General features: G+C 47.0%; 8 protein-coding genes across 8 annotated transcripts; 3 read left to right on the forward strand and 5 right to left on the reverse strand.

Moving 5' to 3' along the window:
• The first annotated feature begins 1249 nt into the window (after positions 1 to 1249).
• Positions 1250 to 2766, forward strand: HETIRDRAFT_379189 (uncharacterized protein). Its single transcript, XM_009543776.1, has 2 exons — positions 1250 to 2337; positions 2501 to 2766. Exon 1 carries the CDS (start codon positions 1463 to 1465, stop codon positions 2327 to 2329), a length of 867 nt encoding a protein of 288 aa, XP_009542071.1. The 5' UTR covers positions 1250 to 1462; the 3' UTR covers positions 2330 to 2337; positions 2501 to 2766.
• A 210-nt stretch (positions 2767 to 2976) lies between these two features.
• Positions 2977 to 3261, forward strand: HETIRDRAFT_311137 (uncharacterized protein; the record flags this gene model as incomplete). Its single annotated transcript, XM_009543777.1, has 1 exon — positions 2977 to 3261. One exon carries the CDS (start codon positions 2977 to 2979, stop codon positions 3259 to 3261), a length of 285 nt encoding a protein of 94 aa, XP_009542072.1.
• A 6305-nt stretch (positions 3262 to 9566) lies between these two features.
• Positions 9567 to 9830, reverse strand: HETIRDRAFT_310795 (uncharacterized protein; the record flags this gene model as incomplete). The annotated part of the gene is made up of 1 exon (XM_009543778.1): positions 9567 to 9830. The coding sequence occupies one exon, from the start codon at positions 9828 to 9830 to the stop codon at positions 9567 to 9569; it is 264 nt and encodes an 87-aa protein (XP_009542073.1).
• A 108-nt stretch (positions 9831 to 9938) lies between these two features.
• HETIRDRAFT_311607 (uncharacterized protein) lies at positions 9939 to 10145 on the reverse strand (the record flags this gene model as incomplete). Its single annotated transcript, XM_009543779.1, has 1 exon — positions 9939 to 10145. The coding sequence occupies one exon, from the start codon at positions 10143 to 10145 to the stop codon at positions 9939 to 9941; it is 207 nt and encodes a 68-aa protein (XP_009542074.1).
• Positions 10146 to 12622: 2477 nt separating this feature from the next.
• HETIRDRAFT_379193 (uncharacterized protein) lies at positions 12623 to 13885 on the reverse strand (the record flags this gene model as incomplete). The annotated part of the gene is made up of 4 exons (XM_009543780.1): positions 12623 to 12822; positions 12874 to 12950; positions 13006 to 13062; positions 13117 to 13885. Coding segments are annotated over 4 exons (986 nt in total), but the record flags the coding sequence as incomplete, so codon positions are not given.
• A 294-nt stretch (positions 13886 to 14179) lies between these two features.
• Positions 14180 to 14834, reverse strand: HETIRDRAFT_309636 (uncharacterized protein; the record flags this gene model as incomplete). The annotated part of the gene is made up of 2 exons (XM_009543781.1): positions 14180 to 14647; positions 14706 to 14834. The coding sequence occupies 2 exons, from the start codon at positions 14832 to 14834 to the stop codon at positions 14180 to 14182; spliced, it is 597 nt and encodes a 198-aa protein (XP_009542076.1).
• Positions 14835 to 15599: 765 nt separating this feature from the next.
• On the reverse strand, positions 15600 to 15827 carry HETIRDRAFT_310142 (uncharacterized protein; the record flags this gene model as incomplete). The annotated part of the gene is made up of 1 exon (XM_009543782.1): positions 15600 to 15827. The coding sequence occupies one exon, from the start codon at positions 15825 to 15827 to the stop codon at positions 15600 to 15602; it is 228 nt and encodes a 75-aa protein (XP_009542077.1).
• A 553-nt stretch (positions 15828 to 16380) lies between these two features.
• HETIRDRAFT_407412 (uncharacterized protein) lies at positions 16381 to 17264 on the forward strand. The gene is made up of 2 exons (XM_009543783.1): positions 16381 to 16506; positions 16585 to 17264. Exon 2 carries the CDS (start codon positions 16702 to 16704, stop codon positions 17251 to 17253), a length of 552 nt encoding a protein of 183 aa, XP_009542078.1. The 5' UTR covers positions 16381 to 16506; positions 16585 to 16701; the 3' UTR covers positions 17254 to 17264.
• The last annotated feature ends 974 nt before the right edge of the window (positions 17265 to 18238 follow it).

The raw sequence follows: 18238 nt of genomic DNA on the forward strand, positions 1-18238 counted from the left end.
TTCTATGGATACCCACGATGCTCAAGTCACATACAACGAGGAGGATGCAGGCCCTATATTGCCCACAAAATCAGTCATCCCGCTTGTTAATTGATCACTGAGCGCCTCCACCTTCGCACCGGAGCTATCGCAAGTCACGCTCCGACAAGATCAAACCATCCTTAGACCCTCGTCCTGACATTCCGACCAGCCTGCACTTGCCCATACGGGAAATTTTGAGCACGCTGAATGAACTAGTTAGGCTAGAACGATCCACTGTCTTCAAAAAAGCGATGAAATGAAGGATGGCAAAATAGTGTGCCTTTCTACCCCTGCATGTTGTGCGAAGACACCATAAGCGACTAGAATATTCGATTCCAGACCACTCGCGGGCTGCATTATGCCGTTTGCGATGGGACCACCAGTAAATTCAAGCACCCTGATGCGTCTACAACCTATCGACAAGGGTGCATAATTTCAACTGCAGCGACCCGTGCCAGATACAAGGCATGGCGCTGACGGGAGTCGACGGTCAGAAGAAGCTGTGGAGAACAAGGGAATAAGCGGGTTGTTACGACATGTGCAACCCCGCTCCTCGCGTGACTTTGCCACAGATGTTATCGAGGGCCGGATAAACGACGATAACGATGGACGCACCCCCAGAAGCCCGCCGGATGTTCACAGCCTTGACACGTTCTGTCTTACAGAATTGATGGAACGAGGCAGAGAAAATTGCCCGCCTGTCTCTGGAAGAGAGGACACGGCCGAACGGAGAAATGATGAACAACCTGCGGGATGCGAACAATGGACCCACCTTGGGCTTGGGTCGGAGCCTAATTCCAGCATGCGAAGGAAGGCATCACACCGGCGTCGGAGGCGTTGCTTGGACTGATTCCTTGGGAAGGTGGTGGGCGCTTCTTCGATAATAAAATCAGAGAGCCGAAGGTAAAAAGTCAACCGTTCACTGTACCACGAATTGTCACCCGCCTCTCCTCCACATCAGCGCCATTGAGATACCAACATGTCCTACTACTACGGCGACGACTCGTTTGAGGACGAGCTTTTCAGTGCGTTGTATATTTGCATATCACGTCAGGATTTTGCTATATGTTAATGCGAATCGATCCGCAGCACCTGGCGCAGGTCCGTCGTGCTCCCAACACGATGACGACGAGACACACGGTGAGAGCGGTGACACAGACGAGTCGGTAAGTCTGGAACTTAGCTTCGGACTTTCAACACGCCACTCATTGTTCTGTATTCTTAGGATGAGGATACCTACCCTTCCGTACAGCTGTCGCCTCACGCCTACATCACCCGTAGATACCCGAGCCCTAACGTGCCACTCCCATATCGCTCGCTCCATGGGACCTACCTCGAGGTTCCAACCCCCATCGCGCCACACGTACCCGCCCAAGACCGCACGGCACCCTTCTCCTCGCTGCTGGGCGCCGTCCAGCCGATCCATGGTCCATGGAGCGAGATGGCGCGAGATATAGTGGAGGCACCGCGCGACACCGTCCTTCGGGTGTTGGCCGAGGTGCCTCCGCAGGTGCTCGTCGAGGAGGCCCCGGAGCTTGTCCCAGAGCTGCCGCCGTCGCCAGAGACCGCCTCGGAGCCGGTGCTGCTGGAGCACCACGTGCATGTGGAGGAGGAGCCAAGGCAGAAGAAGGCGAAAAATGGGGAGGGGAGAGATGGGAGGGAGGAGGGAGCGAGTCAGGGAGCGAGCGGCGCGACGGCGGGGAGGCGTATAGTCAAGAGGCCGCGCATGCCCCCGATCGCGGGGTATGGCCGATTTTCGGTCAAGCTGCCAAGCGACTATGCGGAGAGGGAGAGAGAGACGGTGGGAGAGCGAGGCCAGATGCTTGTGGTCCATCCACAGGCGCATGGCAGCGCCCCCCAACAGACTACGCTAAAATCGACGACGTCCACCCATAGGGTGGAGAACCCCACAGGTGATCCAGTCCCCGAGGCTATAACGCAGTCCATCGGAGGGCCCTGGACATCGACACATGGGGAGGAACAGAGAGGCGCGCGAAAGCGCAAGAGGGCAGACCCTCATGTCTGCGACGGCACCGACGGGTGCAGCAAGCGGCTGTCGTGCCCTTACGACATGCCCCGACACAAGGCGACTCTGCGCCACGGAGGACAGCGCGAATTTGCATGCGGCGACTGCCCAGCCCTTTTTGTGCGTAAAGATGAAGTCCATCGCCACAAGCGAGAGCACTGCCCAAACAGGGGCAGGAAACATAGCGGTGAGGATGGTCCCTCGCAGGGCCCGAGGCACGATGGTCCAGAGGGCGGCGGAGGGGGAATGGGGGGCATAGGAGATGGCCTGCTCAGTGGATAGAGCTGAAGGTGCGTACCGTTCGTTTTTCTTTTCTCTTCGCTCGCTCTTTTGTTTCGCGGCGCACGCTATCGATGTCTTTGCCTTTCCTTTCCTTACCACCCTCGTTGTTTTGACCAACCTGTTGCGCTCGGATCGATTCGGTTGAAAACTGACTCACTCTGGTTTTCGCAGGACTTTGCTTGTGGTCGACATCGACTCGACGCGTCGTCTAGCCCGGTATTGCACGACGAATAGGAAACCAGTCGTTATGTAAGCTATAATACCGCCATAAGTTGCTCATCGTCGACTTCATCTACGACGGCACCTCAGCGACGAGGGGTCGATAAGCTCATCTCTCACGAGGTTCATCACACGCAACTTATCACGGATTTACGGTTGTTGTACAGTCTGTTCACTCTAGCGCTTTTTTCATAAAATATCGATCTATTCCTTCTCATATTGTCCTTCGAACGCGAGCCCTGCTGGCATACGGCTACCTTCAACAATGAACTAGACTAGGCGAAGTAAATCGTTCCTGAATTATTTGCTGATTTCATCCATTGCGGCTGACCGTCAGCTCTGACAAGACTATCGACGCCTGCACTGCAGCAGCATCGAGCTCAGTGTATGGTCCTCTGTCCACTCCATTCACGTCGTTCGGAATCCAGATGGGCGAGGCAATGTCAGTGATGGAGGTTGACACTACCGTTGTTGAGAACGAGGCAGACATTTTCGCCCGGTATACATTGGCGATGCCGCTTTTTGTACGCTTGCTCTTTCATCCACAGTTCTCACATGCCATAACGCAGAACTTCCTTCTTGTCACCCTTCCCCGCAACGACGGTCCATCGATCCTCTTCACTGCGCTCACTGCACTGCATCAAATGACGTATGCCGGCTTCTTTGTGCACCTGAACGACATGCTATCTATCTTGCGATTGCGTAAACGTTGAAGTACACGCTCGAGGCTCTGTCTGTCAACGAGGTAGGCTCTGGAAGGATGACCAAAGATTTGCTGCGGGGCCGGACGATGTATCTGCGAGTCTCATTATGAATCTGGTGCGTTATTTGGCAATCACTCATGGAAGCAGAACTAAAATCTACCCACTGCTAGCTATTTCGATTTGGAAGCAATAAATGCTATCGCGACGTTGTTGTGCTATTCGCCTTCCTTGGAGAATTAGGAGTGGGCGTCATTGAAACTTTTGGTTACAAGGTGGGAGAGACAAGATATTGCAGCAGCAGCAGCAACATCAGTGAGGCCAGTGTTCATTTGGGCTCTCCGTGTCACAGTGCTAACCCCCCGCATGGCAGTACTGACCCCCGCACTACACCGCATTCTTTCCATCCCCCTCGCTCCCTGCACTCGCCACCCCTACCAAGCTGCAACCCTTCCTGGCGACCTTGTCTCTCCCCGCACTGATCTTCTCAGCCTCGACACGCATGCTCACCCCGCTCCTCCGCAGGATGCGCCTCTACGCTGCCGGCACCGATGCACTCGCCAGCGGCTGCGTTTGTGCGCGTGGCGTGCTACCAGATGTGCTCGTGTTCGACAGCGCGGTGCCGCAGCCCGACGCACCCCCCAAAATGTACTCCTCGAATTCGAGGCCACGCGCGGACGCACCGCTCCCGCCACCGCAATAGATTCTTGCGTCAAGGCGCTGGTCGTCCCATCCCTGATGCGCGCCGTGGCTGCTTGCGTATGCGGGGGAACATCTAGCCGGGATTCGCACCTCTCGCCTTTTCAAGTATATTTTGTAGATCTTTCAAGCCTTAGAATTGTCATGTAGCCTTCAATAGCATGTATTAGTATTATGATTTGTTAATATATTTATTCTCTATTTATGGAGCACATTTTCAAGCAATTGGTTCATGATAATGAGCTTGAATATACCCGAAATATACCATGAATAAACCTGAAATATACCGTGAATATGCCCAGCCCCGAATATCCCCTGGGGATATTCGAGGGATTTTGTGACTATACCTCGGATATACCACGAATGTACTGAGGGGGGGTCTGGGGATATTTGTGGTATATTTGTGGTATATTCCTAATATACCACGGATATCCCCAGGGGATATTTGAGGCAATGTCCGGTGCCACGTATGGCAACAGGGAGTGGACAGCTTATTTCGCAATCGGATGCCGCACTTTGACATAAGCGGCATGGCATATGACTCCGGAAACCCCTTGTTTAAATATTGACGATTGAAATTTCAACTTTAGATATTAGTGTTCTATTACCCTAATCAGACAATAAATGAAGTTTAATAAAACAATAGACATAAGCATAGACTAGTAAGTATGTACTATGGTCTAGGAAGTGTTATTTGCATGAATACTGGCTAAATAGTTCTCAAAGAGTCTGGGAAACCTATGTACAAGCTATTACACTAAATTGGGCAGGTGTGAGGGTGCCCATGCACCAGACACTTAAATGATAATCATGTATAAGAGACAGGTTTAAGTGATGGTTTATTCAAGAGGTATGGTGGTCAAAGGTTGTTTTATTTATTCTGCACAAAATTAGAGCTCTGCATGAAAAATCATTTATGACACTTCTGCACAAAAGTTTCTGTATGTAAAATAATAGATAGAGCCACTTTTCATGCACAAATTCCTTACTCAGGCTCTGAGCTGTGTCTTAATTGCTCCAGACTGCCTGTCCTGCTCCTTGCCACTGGTCTTGGACCTTTTCAGAGGCATCCACATTGATTAGAATAGCAAGTGCATGTTGTGCTTGTCATTACCTATAATAAAAACAACTTTTGACTGTCCCTCCCCTGCATTTGCTATATCCTCATAAATGTATATGTTTCTAGAACTGGATTTTCATGTAGAATACAGTGGTGCTAGTTTTCCAGTCATGCAATTTATGAGAATTTGACACTGCTTATATCATATTAGACTTTTATGGATCCAGCTGACTAAGTATGGTAGTTCTAGCTTGTTTCAACTTCTAATGCTTTTGAGAGCTTCAGATGCACTTCTAATGGCATGTGTAACCTTGTGCCCACCAGTCCTAATAATAAGCACAAACATTTTGCTTTTTCTCTTGATCCTTCAAACTAAAATTCATATATATATATATTCTAAGAGCCTATTTTCTACATAAAATACAATAAGCTTTCTTTTATTATTTTCATGATTTATTTTGTTATATGATTACTTAGATTATAGGGTAACATTGCATTATAATGGCACTACTGTATTCTATATAAAAATCTGATTCTGGAAAGATATATATTTATGGAGATACAGCAAATGCAGGGGAGAGATAGTCAGAGGTCATGCTTATTATAAGTAATGATGAGCATAACTTGTGCTTGTCATTCTAATTAATGAGGGTGTCTACAAAAAGGTCCAAAACTAGTGGCAAGGACTGGAACAAGTGGTCTAGAGCAACTAGGACACAGCTTGGAGCCTGAGTAAGGAACTTGTATGCAGAAAGTGGCTCTATTCATTATTTTACACACAAAATTTCTATGTAGAAGTGTTATGAATAATATTGCATGTGGGACTTTAATTTTGTATAGGATGAATAAAACAACACTTTAACTGTCATATCTCTTAAATAAGCCATCACTCAAACCTATCTCTCATATATAATTATCATTTGAGTATCTGATGCATGGGCTTCCTCATACTTGCCCAATTTAGTGTAATAGCTTGTATATAGGTTTCCTAGACTCTTTGAGGAATATTTAGTTAGTGTTCATGCAAATAACACTTTCTAGACCATAGTACATACTTACTAGTCTATGCTTATGTCTATTCTTTTATTACACTTTACTTATTGTCTGATTAGGGTAATAGAACACTAATATCTATACTTCATACCTTGCTAGTATTATTTTATTCACCTGTGGAATTCTAGACCTAGCTGGTGTTAAGAGCCAGCTCATAATACATAATATATAATCACCTAATCATATGACACATGGTCTATGACTAATAGATATGATCTGTACCTGGTAACTGACCCCTTGACTTTACCAACAGACATTGAGTTATCTTATCTTATCTTTTGTTCCTGAATTAACAATCAATTATATCACTGACATTATTGATTGCATCATGCTTCTTTGATTACATCATAGATTATATCACTTCAATCATTGATCATTTACTTCTATTTGCCTCAGTGCCTTAAGCATAGACCTTCTGTAGATCGTGTCCTAAAGTAGATCACATATATATAAAATAAGCCAGAGACCTGTCTTGCTAGCTTATTCACCTTTGTTACTCCCCTACCTGTTTTTACCCTTGACCTTTGGTACTAGCCATATCTCTGCTATATCATAGTCTTTGCCAATAAGCCAGACTCTTGATTATTAATAGAACATCTGCTTGAGCATTGATTTGACTTGACCTGCACTTTTCTCTATCACTATTCTCAACCACTCAGTCATCATCTTGATACTGGCTATGTTCTATACAGGACTAGCAGTATTCTATCTTGACTTTAGTAGACAGCATATCTACTATCACCTAGGCCCACATTAGGTTATACCCTCATATCTGTGGGAGAGCCTTTGTGCCTTCTTGGAGACATAATATTATTATGAGTCTCTCATACATTCTGAATTATGCATACAGTTAGCCACTAGTGCTTTTATTGGATACACTTGGATTTGGCACATCCCTCAGTGACTCAGGAGCCTCCTAGCACATCACGTATGAAGACCAGGTCTTAACACCATCTTAGGAGAGCTGTGGTCACCATCTCTTCTAGCCAGCACCTACTCTTGTACTTTTCTAGTCACACTAATCCATCTAGGTGCAATGAGGTGCTTACCCATAAGCCCTAAGCCTATAGCATGTAAATGCCTATCTTGTCAATCTACTATACCTATGACCCTGTCATGTATCCTTTACCAATGTCTTGAAGAACTATTGGTCCAGTTGGTATTATGAACTGCTTATTTAGTAACCCAAGAGTAATAGGGTTTTCTCTAGGTTGCACAAAGGGCCATCTGGAAAAACACCCCTTTGTATTAAGCTCTAATCAGTTCTATTTATGCATAATTAAGAACAATTAGGATTAGACATTTTTAGCTTACCCCCCCCTCTAAACCTGTTCTAATTAGACATAATTTTCCTAAATTACGAATTATTAGGATTGATTATAACTTGAAATTTCGGAAAATTCATAATAAATCAAGCATCACAGTTCTCATAGCCTTTCTATAGAGTCATGTCTATTAGAGCACTAGTTAAATACCTAAACACAGAATATACCTTATAACAAACTTGCCTTCTGCCAGAGTTGAACCAACAACCTCACATATGCAAGCACCTGGGACAGATGCTCTAAGCCACTAAGCCACAAAATCTAATATAAATTGGTAATCTAAATAAGTAGACATAATATAGGCAACCTCAACATCTCTGATTTTATTTAACATTTATCTTTCCTCTATCTTATAAATAAATAGGCCAATAAATACCTAAAAAGTCAGGTCTTTCAGGATTTAGTTTAAACACCAGCTAAGAAGATAATAAACCAATGGAAAATCAATAATACACTTTATATAGGATAAAAATAAATTATGGCACTTATACAATTTGGACTGAGAGTGTGTAAAACTATGATTGAGTGTATTCAATGGGACTCTACTAGTATAGACAATGCTACCTGAATTTGCAAATTTGATCAAAAACATGATTATGAATAATTAAGATCCAATAAGAGAGAGGGGTTTTCCAAATAGCCACTAGTGAGGTAGAGGGTGGGGACAAGAGTATATGTATGGCATGCCTATATATAAATAAGCACAAGATTGTTGGAGGTGATCTTGATATGCTTAATACATATATTTCCTATATGGCAGGCAAATATGTCATTCTGGCACCACATACCAATATGACTGTCTTTTCCACAGCCCAATAGCTAGAGGAAAACACCAAGTTTGAGCATCTTCTGTATAACAAGGCAATGAACAATACAAATAGTGCTAAAAATTGTAATATCAATAGTGATGATGATTATGTGCTGCACAAGACAGTATTAGCCACTATACTAATAGACAAGGTTTATAAGGCTGCATATAGCATATCCCTAAGTCCAACCCACATGTTGTGTCCTATAATGACCAGTAGCAGGCATTGGCTAACAATGACAACTTTAATGATCTTGTATGCAAGGACAAGGTACCTAGGTCTTCATAGCCTCTTGTGGCAGCTGCCAAGCTACTAACAAAGTGGCTGGGGGCATCAATGCACATTTCTCTCTTTCTATATCCCTTATAAAAGCAGCTGGAAAGTTAGCAAAAGAGCTACAAGATAATAGTGCAGGCATATATGACGGAGAGTAATATGCTGAAATAGTATAGAATGTGCCACATCTTTACCTTCTCACTGATAGAGCAGTAGTACTTACTATTTCCTACTAATAATTAAAGACTTCTTAGTATAGAATTAGTGCTAATATCATGAAATTAGAAACCAATCCAATGCTCACAATGTGTTGCTCCCAATTAGGAAATTAGACACTTTTAGATACTATTAACACTTTTAGATAGTTTTAGACACTATTAGATATAATCCAGAGCTAATACAAGGGGGTGTTTTTCCAGATGTAGATTCCTTGAGGTAATTTTGAATACTAATCCCTTGCAATGGGCTTCAAAATAATATGTTAGAGGTGGCTCTAAGTCCTAAGCACAACAACAAAACAACCACTAATGCAGGGAGTACTAGAGCTAGTATCTAATATACAAGGAATTGCTAGTTAGGACTTGAGAAAGTGAGGATGCACTGAAGAGTAATAAAGGGGGTGAGATTAAAGCACCCAAATGGTTTTGGGACTGCATCAAACACTGATCAAATGTTCAGTTGGTTGAGTCGGGTCAGGGAGTTGATTGGTGATAAGAAGATAGTGTCACGACCAACAACTATGTGCTTCAAGAGCCACATGGGACTCTGACAATATATGAGGACAAGGGGTACAAGCAAAGAGACAAGTACAAATGCAAATGAGGCTGAACAATGAGGATGACAAGTTTTTGGGAGTTGACAAAGATGATTTTGATGGTTAAGAGGAGTACAAATGAGCTCTGAACTGTAGGGTGTGAAAGCTGGTTTATTTCAGAGGTATATGTAGGTTTTTATAGTAAACAGAGCCCCTAATTAAGATATTGAATACGAAATGAGAGTAGACATCAAATGGGCGCCAAGCCCTAGCGAACAGAGAAGATAAGAAGGTCGGTGGGATATCCATATGGGTTTCAAAGGTGATAAGGTAAAAGCTAATCAGCGATGGCAAAATCCCAAATGTTCAGGATCCATTACCCAAGCATAGGTAACAGGAACAGGTATTGGAGAACCAATGAAAATAAAAAAGAAGTAACATATAACCAGGATGGCCAAGCAATGGTACAAGATTGCATTTGCCTGACCATGCAAAAGTTGGGAAGATAAGCAATAAAGACTAACTGACTCCCAGAGAACATTGGCCAACACGGAATACTGGCTCTGATCCCATGAATACTTATCATAACACTTCTGTGCAGTCATGGTAAGTATGTGAAGTGTGGGCGAACTGACCCAAGTGCTGCTAAATGTCCTTCAGAGGTTGCAGTTAGCCGGGTGGGGACTGACCATGTTCAGTGCAAGTCAGTGTCTTCAATACTTGTCTAGCACTGTTTGGTATTCCCCCAAAGCTTCCTGAATACCTTCCTTGGACCCTAGCACAGGTGCATGCTCATCAGCGTGTTTCACTTGTAAAGCACAGGTGAGCTTGTGCAAGATCCCCACCACAAGTTCTCCAAGCTCAACTATGGTGATGACACCTATTTCTATGGGATCGGAATTGCCCAGCTGAAAGCTCATCATTGGGACGAGATCATCCACAAGGCCACACAAGTCCTAACATGATAGCAAGATGAAGACAGAGGCCTTCTTTGAGCACCCTGGGGACAATCTCTTCATCACGGACATGGAATCAACACCATTGTCACATAGCGTCATCCACAACTCCAACTATGTGCAGAGCATTAAGCCTCAATTAGAGTCTGACATAGAGGATTTCAGATTGGAACATGGTGAGCTATTCTAGTGTGTATATCAGGTCTTTTTTCTATAGGTATTCAATACTAACATTGTATCAAGACTTCTTTAGCCTCTTGCACACATCTTCCTCACCACCATATCCATGAACACTGCTTCACCCTTGTACAATTCCCTCAATGTACTCACATTCCTCTCAGACAATCAATCCCCACTCAATCTTTTCTAGCCTACATATCAGGTTTGTGTGTGGCTCATGATCTGGCGCACCTGTTTTGGGCCCCAGATTGTCCTCCGTTCCCCTATAATACTATCATTTTAATGGTAAGACTGTCATAAGAAATGCCTGCACAAGTCTCCAGTCGGGGTCTGAGCTACCAACAAAGCTTCTGACCTTCATTCTGGATAGACTCTGACAGGTCTGAGTTAAGACCAATCCAGAGAAAGAACCTCCTGACGGCAGAGCCTTGCTCTGACCTCTGTTTGTTCTGAACTCAGAGAGTTCAGAACAAACAGAGGCTCTCAGACCTAAGTCAGAGATTGGCTGATTTGCTGATGCCTCACTGGTGAGTTTTGAGGCCGGTGTGTATGTATCACATTATATCTTGAGGCCGGGTGTATGTATAACATTATATTCTGAGCTGGTGTGCATGTTTAACAATATATTTTGAGGCCGGTGTGCATGTATAAGAATATATTATGAAGTCCAGGAATATATTACATTGGCATCGGGGCCTCCAGATTGCAATCTGATGCAACGATTGTGCCGAACCACCAAGGAGAGCGCGGCAAATGCAATGCCATATATGACCTTGCCTGCAGGCTCTCGAGATTATATAACCCCCCAATCCATCCAAGCCATCCCACGTTTTGTCACTTTTGCTGATGAGGTTCTCATAGGTCGCCATGCCGTATGTCGTCACTCGCATCCACTTACTTCGCTGATAATGTTTGCAAAGCCAACCAATCTCACTCCTCCTGGCTCGCAGTAGCTTAGGCTCTCCTCTCTGGGAACTTTGCATGCGCCTTGCTGCTGCTACAACATAGGGTATGAGTGATCTGGAGTGCTGCACACGTCGATATAACCATCTTTTAGCTTGCCATCGGCTGTGAGTTCCTGCATGATACCGCTCCGACGCCTTCGCCCCTGCATCCTGACTTTGGCGCGAAGGTTCCACACGGTAATGAAAACCCACGGGATGCAAGAGTTGCGGCCTAGAAGGAGTGCTGGAAGTATGGGGCTGATGAAGCGATAGGACGCGATGGGTTGGAAGAATGAAAAAGAAACTGCTGCCAGCGACGCTGTGAGTAGTCTTCTCCAGATCTCCATACAACTCCATGATTCTGCCTTTCTTGAGCTCTTCACTACTCCATCATTTTACATCCCATCTATAAGGAAAAAAATACAAGGGTGACAAACGCACCAAAACTCTTCCAATTGAGCGTCGCCGCCCGCTAATTCTGACGCATGTCTTGAGCAGGCTCTTTTACATCGTCAAGCCTTTCCCTTGCATGCTCACATGAAAAGCCTGTTTCCAAGTTTCACATAACATCCTGTTGGACAAACAACTTCAAAAATCCACAAATGGGTGTAAACATTCGACATGTGGCCTGTGGCATGAAAACACGAACGCGTTCAACGCTCGCCGTGTGTCCGTCACGTTCTTTGCCAAAACAATGTGATCCCGACGAGCTTACTTACACAGGCTTACTGGCCAGATGCCAAGCGTGCATTATGCGCCTCGCTCGCGTCGTCACCGTGTGCCGCGTCAGATCCTGCAGTCTGTCTGCTAATTATGGGCGGACAACGCGTTTGAGAATTAACGTCCATTACGGCTGGCCGATATGCAACGGGTTCGTCATTGAAGATTGCGATTACTTTGCCATCTCACTTCTGTACGCTGCCTTGTTCTGTAAGGCCACGAGTCGCTTCGAGCGAGGCCCATCCCTGACGAAGGAAGACTGCAGCACAACGCAGATGGCCCGGAGGTGCACGCAGGGCGGTTCATGGACTTATTCATGATGACGATATTCTTATAGAGCTATGTTGGACATTATGCGTCGTTTATATGCAACTGTGCAGCTCTTCCATATCATATCTATTGACACTCGATCTCTTATGGCAGTTATATCTAAGAAGGGCTGTCATATCCTGGGATGCAGTAGGATACAGTACAACCAGACGCTGTTGCCAATCTGGTTGTGGTGATCCTGCAATGCATGAGATATCCGTCATTACAGTATGGCTGTAAAAAGAACTGTCCCTCAAACCAGGCAACGTAGAAATACCAGCAAAAATCGAACTTAAAATGAGGTGAGATTGGTATAAACATCCATGGTTACATGGTCTCGGGTAGTCATTTAGGCGAAAGACATTTTGGAAATCTGCGTGCTGGAACGAGCCTACTTCAACTTGGTCATCCCCTCTTCCGCAAGATATTCTGTGCTCGAGTAAAAGCACGGCTTATCGCAGCATTCGGCGGGGTCGGCATTGGATTGCTTGAGGAATTGTCAGCGACGCGCGGACGTTGCAATCACCTCGCCACGCACTGTACCAACAGGGCCTTCGAGCTAGATGCAGAGCTCCCGACGAGCGTGGAAGTGTGAAGTCCCCTGGCTTGTGATCCTCTGTAACGCTTACATTCACTATGTGAAAGGTGAACATGAGAAGAGTCCAACGTACTTTTTCCAAGTGCAACACCGATCCTTTGGGAAAGGCTTCCTGGCCTCGACCACACGCCTGATTGGACTGTAAATAAACGAGGTTCGTCAGAAAACGAACAGCCCCACGCACCCCATACTTTCAAGAACGGCTCTGCGAGCAGTGACCTCATCAATCCAGCCCTTATAAGTGTTCCTGATGTTCGACTCCCAAAGGCGCCTGTTCTCCGGCTTGAGGCTTGCCGAGACAGCAGCGTGCTCAGGTTCGAGGTCTCCGTTCGGGAGAACACGAGGGAAAGCACGAAGAGTGTAGAGGTTGATGTAACTGATGTAAGTGAAGAGTATGGCGTCCAGCTTGCCGTGTCGAACTCCAGTGGGTGGATCGAGGATGTTCGAGATCAAAGAGTCCAAGAACGCTGTGCGCGTTGGAAATCGCAGGGCCGAGTTGGCAGGCGCAAGGGGGGGAACGAGGGAGACAGAGCGGGAATCATCCTTGACATCGAAGTAAAACCAAGATGCCGGGTGAATATAGATGTCGACGGGATCATCTTCGTGCCGTGACGACTGTGGTAGTGTCAGCTCAAGCCGGATGGAATTAGGGAAACAGCTCCATTGATCAGGGTCCATAAACTCGAAGTCCAACCAATCCTTGTGAGGTTCTGTCAATCGCCTGTATGGCAAACTGGAGGTGATAGCTTGCGCAGCCCTCTCTATGTCCTTGTCAGGGATGAGGAGTTGTAAAGCAAACATCTCGGTGGGGACGAAGTGAGCAAAGCTGAGAGCGTCCTCTGCCCACACTAAGCAAGGAACGCCTGCATGTGTGATAGCTCGCGCTGGCTTGAGACGAGTCTCCGTGGTCATTGGAGACATAGGACAAGAATCGTAGAAGTGAATTCCCATGGTTGGTTGGGTGTTGAGAGTGAATCAAATCCGTGACCGAGAGGCTTATATAGTATCCGCTCGATCTTATGAGAGCCCGCCTTCCGGGTTCTTGTTCGACAGAAAACGCCACGCTCGTTTCATCATGTTATCGTACATACACACAATCAGACAAACAATCAGAACATCGTAATCCACTTCGATTCTCTGTTCATTCGAGAAGCTCATTCGCTTCCAGCCCCTAATGTATGATCGTGCCTCCTAGTAGCCATACTGTATCAGCCAAAAGCAGCTCGCAAGAGGCGTAAGAAGCGCACCTAATTCGGTAGATTAACGTTCAACTCCTCCAAAAAAGTGCGGTATAACAGATGATCTTCGACGGGTACACGTTCAAGGAAGGCCCTAAGAACATCTTCACTAAGGATCGATTCCTTAAGCTCGTCTGGCATCTTATCTCCCTTTTGCCTCATGACATCGATGAGCTGTAGGACATCGTACAAATCGTTTTCTTGCTTCTGAACAGCCTGGAACGGGCGTCGTCCATATGTACGAATCTTGTCCGCCAAAAGAATGTTCGCCGATGCATAGCGAATGCCGTCCTCTGTGACGCAGCTATAGGTCTCAAATGCATCATTCACGAGTTCAGTGCGCTCGGTAGCTACATCGCACTTGACGGTGTTTGCCCAGGTGATATGCTGGCGGGTGTCGACGGTGCGAGGGTGACAAACGAACTCATTCGGCAGGAATGTAGTGAATCCAAGAGAGGATACATTGATGTCGAGGTCCTGGTGGAACGCACGAAAACAAGCACAAATGGAGGAATTAAAGTGACAGGTGACGGACTTTGGTGTCGCGTTTGGCGCCATGCAGTTTGGCGGCAGCACTGCCGAAGAGAATAGCCGTAACATTGGCTTTGTTGGCTGCTTCAAAGATGAGTCTAGCAGGAGTGACAAGGCGTGGGGGCAAAGCCATAGCGAGTGAGGACTAAATCCAAGAAATGTGTTCTGCGATGGCAAACGAACTCGATTAAATACCACCACTCCCAGAAATTTGATGACTGCGACCATTTCGTGAGTGGCACCTGTCCTAGCTGCCGGCTGAGCTGGCATACGACATCTATTGGCGGTCTGGTGCACCACTGTGAATCAACTTCAGGCCCTGAGCCGACAGAGTGGACAGTGGATATTATAGAAGGGTTCAAATCCAGGTGCCAGCATGCTGTATAATGATCGAAGTCCATTCAACTACGCCTAGAAGCAATCGAAAATGGCAGCAATACATTTGTTCGAGCAGAATCGGCTCGTGCCATAGAAGCACAGAGGTGTCTTCTAGGATATGAGGTTTCCAGATGATCAGAATCTTCAGATAACATACAGCATGTCAGCCATCACGATCGAAAGGTAATGTGCGAGTGCTCACATTCCACATTGGTTGCCATCGAATCTCGATGCTTTGAACCTTCAATTCAGGATCCACCTTTTGGGAATCATCGGGGCGCCATGGGTACTTACCACAGTAATCACAGGCGTTTATTGAGATTGCCAGTCCCTGCAGGGTCCCAAATATCCTAGACAAAAAAGACCGTTACCTGTGAGATTGATAGATAGATCAGGAACCAAGGACTGACGCTGATGCATGTGCTCGACGTCTGCACTTCTGACGACAGGCCCTGTCAGGTTTGGACGCGTCGGTTCAAGTCAGGCCAACTTTCAGTCTCGGCCGCCTCCATTTCAAGAATTAATAGCATGATGCCTCAATTGTATCCATTGTCATCGCGCTGAAGAATATAGGTGCTGTGTATGTGCTTACTTGTTGGAGCATGGAAGAGTTCTGATCCTCCCAAACGTAACAAGAATCGAATTCTTTTGCCACTTGAACAGTGATCGATCTAGCCCTGATAGACCCTGAAGCCTGAGCGTGAATCTTCAAGGCGTGTAGCGGCGTATCAAATGATTCTCTTCGCATGACGTTCGATTATCGACTGTTCCCAAGCCACGGCCCTTCACCAGCGGCGTCTTGCTGTGGTCTGTTCCCGAGACCCCTCTTTCTATGCCACGTGGGGGAGAACAAGGGCTCGATAGCGACCGAAGAAGTGGCGTGTGTGCAATCTCACTACTCAAGGTCCCCTTCGTCAGCTACCACTTCCACAGGAAAGCCGTTCAGTCGTCTTTTCTCACAAAAAAGAATGCTACAAGTTGACGTACATACATGAATCTGTGACGACATTTGGCGCGCAGGAACTGAACTGATCGAGATGTACACAATTGCTCATATCCTCGGAGCCGTCCGGATGTAGCTGATGGTCTCTGTGCTCTTGGCGTTATGAAGACATTATACAGTGGTCGCGGACATCTTGACCCTCGCATGTGACGTCATCCAGCTCAAAGGGTCGTCACGAACATGACCGACAATGCAATCAAGAGGGGTCAAGGCGCGCTGAGCTGTCATCTACGCCAATTCGACGCAAGAATCTGCGTGATAGTAGAATTGGTATGATATCGAAATAACACTCTAAGCGAATGTGGTTACAGAGTCGGAGACGAATTGCGAAGGACATCTATGAGGGGGGCCTCGGCATCAACTCGACTACCAGGTAGAACAATTACACACATAGATGACGCCGGGGACGATCAAGGTTTTCATTCTATAGGAGCGTGCATGGAGGCGAAATGAGAAAGGGCAGCCTGCTGAGCTGAGAGAGTTGAACGTTGAAGGTGCATACCGTTCGCTTCCTCTTTCTCTACACTTGCTCCTTTGTTTTGCGCGCATCGCCGCACGCCATCAATGCCTTCGCTTTTCCTTTCTTTACCACCCTCGTTGCCATCGTCTCGCACTTCGGATGGATGCGGATAGAAAGCTGAATCGCTCAGTCTTTTTCGGAGAACTCTGCTCGTGGTCGACATCGTCCAGCCCTGGCAGCGCCCTCCAAGGAACAAACAGCAAATCGACGACGTCCACCTACAGGGTGGAGAACCCCACCGGTGAGCCAGTCCCCGAGGCTGTAGCGCAGTCCTTCGGAGGGCTCTCAACGGCGACATCTAGGAAAGAAGAAGAAAACACGCGAAAGCGCAAGAGTGCAAACCCCCACGTCTGCGAAGAGTGCAACTTGTGGCTGTCGTGCGCGTCCGACATGGCCCGTCACAAGGCCAGCCGCGACCACGGAAACCCTGCAAAGTTCAAATGCGGCCATTGTGGAGTCCCCTTCTTCCGGAAGGATGCAGTCTACAGCCACAAGAGGGACCACTGTATGTCCAGGAACAGGCGCAACGGCGACGACCATGGCGATGGCCGCCGCGACGGTCCCTCGCAGGACCCGGGGCGCGACGTTCTAGAGGGCGGTGGAGGAGGTATGGGGCCCATGGGGGGTCGGATGTTCAGCTGGCAGAGCTGAACGTGCCTGCCATTCCTGCGACCTTCGGTCCCAGGTTTCAGAACAGAAGTTAATAAGCGATTTGTCAGCTTTCCCTCCATCCTCCAGCGTCAAGATTGGCGTGACCAAAAATCGTGTCGTAACGCATTTGTCACAACTCGGTTACTCCCGTGTCACTCTATACCCGTTTCCCTGCATTCGGTCTGTCTGTGTCGCCAGGTGTCGCCCTTTTCTGAGTTTCCACTGGCGTTTCAAGGCATCTCATGTGCGTGAGGTCCCAGGTGGTGCCCGGAGGGCTGCGGTATACCAACTTGTCTTTCATTTTCTCTTTGCTCGCTCTTTTGTTTCGCACCACACTCCATCGATGCCTCTTCCTTTCCGTTCCCTACCCTCGTCGTTCTTGAAGTTTCTTTGCACTCGGATCGATTCGAATGAGAAGCCAACGCGCGATATGTTTCGCAAGGGTCCTGCTTGTGGTCGACGTTGAGTTCGGCATTGCACGACGACTGGGAAACCGGTCGTTATGTAACGTTCTGCATCTTCGATCTGCCTCTCCACGGCGGCACCTCAGCGGCGAGCAGTCTTTTTTATCATACAAGGTTCAATTCCTCTTATCTATTACCTGGGAAGCCTCTTTGCGAGACAGTTGATCCCATTTATTACTCCGTCCAGCTTTGTTTTACAGTTTGTCAGGCTCTATGGCCCTTTCAATATCTATCATTTCGTACATCCTTCTTCACACCCAAACACTCATGGCATGCCACGACTTTGAGGTCTGAACCAGACTAGGCGATGCAAATCTTTCTCTGCATCTCAATCTTGACGGCTGGCCGTCAGGGCTCGGCAATGACCAGCTCAGCGACTCATCCCTGAGCGCTGTGCTCACTCGCTGCTCACGCACTGGACTGTTCAGTCTAGACTGTCTTGGTCTGAATCAATCCCTGCTCCGGAGGGGTATAAAATCTTGCTTGCTCACCCTTCTTTCCTTCAAGGGACGTTCTTCTGA

Source organism: Heterobasidion irregulare (genome assembly GCF_000320585.1).
Source record: "Heterobasidion irregulare TC 32-1 unplaced genomic scaffold scaffold_02, whole genome shotgun sequence".
In the NCBI taxonomy this organism is placed as follows: Eukaryota; Fungi; Basidiomycota; class Agaricomycetes; order Russulales; family Bondarzewiaceae; genus Heterobasidion; species Heterobasidion irregulare.

Excerpts from the sequence above, each read along its gene's own strand:
- HETIRDRAFT_407412 (XM_009543783.1), top strand. The coding sequence starts at position 16,702 with ATGGATGCGGATAGAAAGCTGAATCGCTCAGTCTTTTTCGGAGAACTC.
- HETIRDRAFT_379189 (XM_009543776.1), top strand. The coding sequence starts at position 1,463 with ATGGCGCGAGATATAGTGGAGGCACCGCGCGACACCGTCCTTCGGGTG.